This window comes from Papilio polytes, unplaced genomic scaffold (genome assembly GCF_000836215.1).
Source record: "Papilio polytes unplaced genomic scaffold, Ppol_1.0 DF823691.1, whole genome shotgun sequence".
NCBI classification, from domain to species: domain Eukaryota; kingdom Metazoa; phylum Arthropoda; class Insecta; order Lepidoptera; family Papilionidae; genus Papilio; species Papilio polytes.
This window is the reverse complement of record NW_013525513.1, coordinates 386,132-392,517: the sequence shown is the minus strand read 5'-3', so window position 1 is coordinate 392,517 and position 6,386 is coordinate 386,132. Positions and strand designations below refer to the sequence as shown.

General features: G+C 32.1%; 1 protein-coding gene across 1 annotated transcript; it reads left to right on the top strand.

Annotated features, from left to right (window-relative positions):
* Window positions 1-429: 429 nt before the first annotated feature.
* LOC106104153 (dopamine receptor 2) lies at window positions 430-3,917 on the top strand. The gene is made up of 3 exons (XM_013284106.1): window positions 430-1,682; window positions 2,681-2,765; window positions 3,858-3,917. The coding sequence occupies exons 1-3, from the start codon at window positions 430-432 to the stop codon at window positions 3,915-3,917; spliced, it is 1,398 nt and encodes a 465-aa protein (XP_013139560.1).
* Window positions 3,918-6,386: the final 2,469 nt, after the last annotated feature.

Below are 6,386 nucleotides of genomic sequence, written 5' to 3'. Positions count from 1 at the left end.
ACTAAACCCTATTTATAGCTAATTCGAACAAGAATATATTGATAGTGTCATTTAGTTGAAATAATGTTATTAGAAATTAAACTAATATTTAAAATGATTTTAATCGCTTTTGGTTCACTCTCTTTAGAGAATATCTTCTTTAGATATAAATTGGACGTAATCGAAAATATGTTACTGTAAAAAGTTTTACAAATTAAAAAAACTTCGACGTCAATTGTTTCTACGAAATCATAACCATGTCTTTTCTTTGTTTCAGAGAGCAAAACATTTCTGAAGTGGAAAAATAAAATATGCAAATGGAAGATGCGTTTAAAATTGAAATTGCGAAATACCGCAGCCAAGAATATCATATACAAATGGCTGCAAACAAAACAAGGGAAATATAAACACAAACCATGGAGCTAGATAACGAATAGAAATATTTAAAATATGAACGCTTCAGAACCAGAGATATTGGTGGCAAAAGGCCAATATGAAATATCACAAATAGGTCCCGAATATATCTGGGAGTCCAAAGCTTACAATATTGGAATACAGTTCAATACAACCTTTGATAATAATACAGAATACAATGGTACTGATGATTCCGCTGAGCTTTGGAAAGAATATATACATTTACTTCAAGATCGAGCTCTTCTTGTAACGTTCCTACTTCTATTTTCACTTACCACTGTTTTTGGAAATATGCTTGTTATAATGGCAGTAGTTCGTGAGAGATATTTACATACGTCTACTAATTATTTTGTAACGTCATTAGCTGTAGCCGATTGCCTAGTTGGACTTGTGGTTATGCCTTTCTCAGCTCTATACGAAGTTCTGGAACACACCTGGTTTTTTGGCGTCGACTGGTGCGACGTTTGGAGATCTCTTGACGTTTTATTTAGTACAGCTTCGATTCTCAATTTATGTGTCATATCGCTAGACAGATATTGGGCGATTACGGATCCAATAACATATCCGATGCGTATGAGTGGTCGGAAAGCTGCTTTTCTAATAGCAGCTGTTTGGGTTTGTTCTGGAGCCATTTCCTTTCCTGCCATAGCTTGGTGGCGAGCGGTACGCTTGGAAGAAGTGCCAGATTACAAATGTCCATTCACGGAAAACTTGGAATATATAATATTTTCATCGACTATATCATTCTATTTGCCATTGTTTGTAATGGTATTTACTTATTATCGGATATACCGAGCGGCGACAATCCAGACTCGATCTCTCAAAATCGGTACAAAACAAGTCATGAGGCCAAGTGGAGAACTTGAATTGACCTTGAGGATTCATCGCGGTGGAACAGTGCGCCAAAGAGCAGATGTATGTCACGGTGGCTGCACACCTGAGGAACACGATCAAGAACCTTTGACCGCTCTACAAAACAACGGACTATCAAGATCATCAACACGATTAACTAATGTAGCCCATACCAAGCATTTGCCGAAGAATTTCTCTTTATCTCGTAAATTAGCTAAATTCGCTAAAGAAAAGAAAGCGGCAAAGACTTTGGGGATAGTGATGGGTGTATTCATAGTGTGTTGGCTTCCTTTCTTCGTCGTCAACTTACTATCAGGAATTTGTTCATCTTGTATCACTCATGAGGAAATTGTGAATGTTGTGGTGACGTGGCTTGGTTGGGTGAATTCCTCAATGAATCCGGTCATATATGCTTGCTGGAGTCGAGATTTTCGAAGGTATTTATTTAAATATAGAATTCATAATAATATCTTATTTCATTTACAAAGCAAGACTTCGATAATGTATAAAAGAAAGGTTAGCTTTCGTAAAATTGATAAAATACGAAGCAATGTATAGACTGATGACCTCTAATGGAGGTCGGCTTCGAATACAGCGATATTCCTTTGTATATGAGAATGTGATGTTGGTAGCATATATTGCTCATCCATATGTCACAATGCAATATACTTGTCCCGACTTTTTGTACTTATCCCTTTGGAACCCGTTCAATCGGCGTCATTAAGTCCGAATCTTTCGGGATATTTGTAATTCCATGATCCAACGGTACATTGTTTCGTTCAAGCTCAAGGCCTTTCATAAATTATAAATAGAAAGCGGCTCGTTTTCGACCCAACATTTTACCCGAACGTCAATTGATTTTATCTTAGAGCCAACAAAGAAAAGATCTGACATTTATAGACCACTTTAGATGGCATCTCTTGTAAGCAACACATAATCGTGTGTATAGTTCTTTAATAATTTTCATATTCGCTGTACAAAATTGATTTCCATATTTTTTAGTCTAAATTATTTCTATTTCTTTTTTCTAGCAGAAAATAGGTTCTTATACAAACTATTAGTATATTATTAGGAAAGTCTAATCCTGTCTGTTAAATTTTAATTTAGATGCTTAGAACGTTAAAGAGAGGTTTCTGTTTATTGTGTTACTTGCGGAATTATATCGGGCTCCAGTAATAGAGAAGATTAGCATTAACAAGTAGCTTTCATTTATTTCAAATCCTATCAAGATTACTCCTTCAATAGAATCTCATCTTGTATCCGACAGAATTATTATCATTGATTTGTAAAATGAATTTTCTAATTTTTAGTTACAATTTAATAAATTTGTATTGTGGAAATAAAATTCTACAAGTTTTGTTACGTAATTTCTAAATGTCAGAACAAACTCATTGCTACAATCTTCTTTAGAGGTTCATTAAATAATTTGTTACAGGGCTTTTCTTCGAATTTTATGCACATGTTGTCCGAGAAAGTTGCGTCGAAAATATCAACCACAATTGCGCTTCAAGCAATCTCAGGTAAATAAGATTTTCTATAGTAATATCAACCATAATTTCTAAAGGTGCAATTCCGAAGAATGCAGCAGACGGCAACGACAAACAACATTACTTTGTATTACAAATTTGTATGAAACCGATTCCTATGTACTCCTACCGCGTCGTAATTTGCCGTTTACCGCCTGCCGTGTCCCATGAAATTGCACCTTAAATACAAAGGTATTTTGATGATTTATCTTTTTCTTTATTTAGCATTTATTTTCTTTTAATTTCAGTTACGTACAACACGTCGTTATTATTCATCAAGTGAGCTCGTGGGTGTACAGCAAGCTAGGCAAAATTCATGCGAACAAACTTACATTTAGAAATATGCAGGCTGTTCTAAAATTCTCTATTTCCAAGTGCCTTTTTAAATTCGCATTATTCTTACCATCATAAAATTTTAATTAGCGTATTCATAAAATTTAACTGTCTCTGGAGCCTATTACTGTGTTATTACAATATTAAAGAGGTATGTGTGAATAAGTGTTCACTTAATACTTCTTTTGCACTTGTATCTTTTGATCAATCCTAACTTTCCTGCTAATATGTGTGTAAATTCTATACACCCTGTATGTGTAAATACTTTTTCCTATTTAAAACTGAACTTTATAAATTGATCTGCCTTAAATCTGAATTGAGAGTTAAAGAGAATTTATTAATTAACAAACGATGCATGAAAACCTCTGATAAATATTGAATGTTGCTCTTACTAATTTTTATTCTGTTCATTTTCTTTTACACCTTTTGTTTAAAAAAATAACTAAACTTTCAATGTGTAAATGCCTTTTCTGCATGAACCTTTAAATGTCTTAATTTGATTTTTAAAAGCGGTCAACAAGTGATTTACCAAAATTGAAGTAGTCGATTAATTTTCTATATGTTCATTTCCCCTTATTTCAAAGACTATTAAATTCAAATTTGGGATTCCATCCAACGAATGAATCCGATTTGATAAAACAAACAAATAATTTGTAAAAGTTTCTTTAAACTTTTTCGTTAAAATCTTCAAATTTCAATCAAGGGCTTATAAAATTATAAATTGGAATATAAATCTATATGTCTATGTTACAGTATCCACTATCTACGATGATGTATTCATCAGTTTCACAACACGAGATGTGTCGGTTGTGACATCAAGCCCGCGCGGGCACCGGCCGACCTGCCCGCGCGCGCTGCTCCTGATGCCAGCGACGCCCTGGCCGCCGGGGCGACAGGCACAACGACAGGCACATAGTCGATAGACTAGAATCCTATCCTATGAGAACTCTAGAACATTCCTACGACGAACATTGTGTGGACAGAATATCGTGCAATGACAATATCTGTCAGGACTCGGAATCCATAAGTGAAGTGTCTCTAGAAAGTGACAGTCGTCGACAAAGTTTAAAAAGAAATAAGAAAAAAGTGTCGTATCAAATAAAAGCTGAAGTGAATGCTTAGTGTAATTTATTTGTAAGTTGTTATGGTCTATTTCTAGTCTTTCACGTATGTGAATGTTATTTTCAATCAGGAGCTGTGATTTATTGATTAGCCATGTAAATATATTAGTGATGTTTTGTAAATATTATTTTTCTAATAAGCTTTCTGTCCTGTATAAATAGTGGGAAGTAAAACGCTTCTATTTGTTAATATTTCTATTGTAATTTGTAACTAAATACTCTACTTGTGTATGATATTTGAGTATAATTTGTAATACTTTTTGATACGCTTTTTAAACTTAACAAACTTTAGTTCTATTAACATGTATGATCTCATCTTTCATCTCCTTGTACAGTTTTCGACTCATCTGAATTCTATGTTCTATTGTTATTGTTCTATGTTCTATGTTCTTTAATATCATTGCATTATTTAAACGTCCTAACTTTTTCAGCGTTGTATTATGACGACATACAAAAATTATATTAGTCATCAAAGATGTAGTTTGTGTAAAAATTTTTGAATAATACGATGATCTAGATTTCTTTTTAATTTTGAATATTTAAATTAAAATAAATGACACTTTTATACTCATTATTAGATGTATAGAAAGATTTAATAAACTATTAGAGATAGGAAAAAGTTCATAATTCAAACTTTTGTAATTCCCTCACTGTAGGTCGTAAGATAACAGCCATTATAAATATAAAATATATGTTACTTGGGCGTAGAAATAAAAACATAATTTATTATTTCAAGTAGTTTGTATAGTTACGTAATATGAAAGTTTTATTTCCTCACATTATTCATTTTCCCTCAGTATTTTCACAAAAAAAAAAACAAAATAATGGCCTAAATTTGTCAGTGTTGGTGTTAAATAAAACATTCCTACAGTTTAATTTATTGCATAATGTATATCAAAATAAGGAATAAAGAACTGTTTAGAAGTCTTCATATATCAAATTACATTTGTTCTATTTCGACGTTTAAACGCGCGTTGTTAAGGCGTTCGTGCAAATGGGGACTAAGCGCATATTTTTTAATTTAGGATTGGTAGAAGTTTCTTGGTTCGTTTTAGTAAATTCCCATGGTTGTTTTTTGTGTGTAGAAAATTTCATATGTGTGTTGAAAATAAAAATACCATTCAGAACAGAACATATTTCTTAGTTTGAGTAGTACGAATTATTCATATATTAAAAATTGTACCTTTAGTGTATTTCTCAACATTTTGTATTATATCGTATAACAATATTGTCAATAAAAATATTGTATGTTTCTTACGTTTAAAGATGTAAAAAAAACAGAGCCGTATATCTTAACCGGAGTGCCTGTCTTACTGTTAACTCTTGTAAATAAACTATCTTAATTAAAACTGCAATTCTTATTTATAAGTAAATGTTTATATCATAAATATGTTTAGATAGATACATGTAAAACGTGAATACTTCAAATGAAAATAATGGGTTGTCGTATAAATTTATATTAAATATTTTTTTAAATATAATTTTGTTTTTTTAACATCCTTAAATAGACAAAGGCAAAGTTAATGTTCAAGTTTCAACAATTCCCTTGTCGTCTTGTGTTAAGTTTTCTCACTTGTACTTGCAAGTTAATTAAGTGCAAGACAAGCTGCGGTGAGAACTTGTGAAGCTTGGCAACTGTCCTAAGTTAATATTGCTTTATATTTAGAATCGAGGCGTTATTTAAAGAATTACTTTGGTAATTAAGGTAAAAATAATGAATTTTCAATAATACATTTGTTTAGTTCAACTTTTAGCAACAAAACATATTGATGAACTCGCTTAGAAATATTTGGAGCTACAACGATTTTCAGACTAATATCACAATGGCACGAAGAGTCAGAATTTAAAAAACAATTATTTGCATTGGTGTGCGATCGACATTCATCGCTTCAGAACACTAATAAAACTTTATTGTGTCTAGAGCTATCGATTGAAAACAACGAGAGCTCGCATAAAGTTTAACGATCAAGAATAGTTTCCAGTTAGAATTCCAAACCGACATATTTTTAGCTACCCTTTATTAATTTTGTATCATAAAATTTAAGGAGTTTAATTATCATTATTGAATTTATTTAGGACAAAATGTAACTTATTTGCTATTATTTAAAGGTTAAAGCTAGTGAGCTGTTCCCGTGCCGCTTCATCCGCATGAAATTATGAA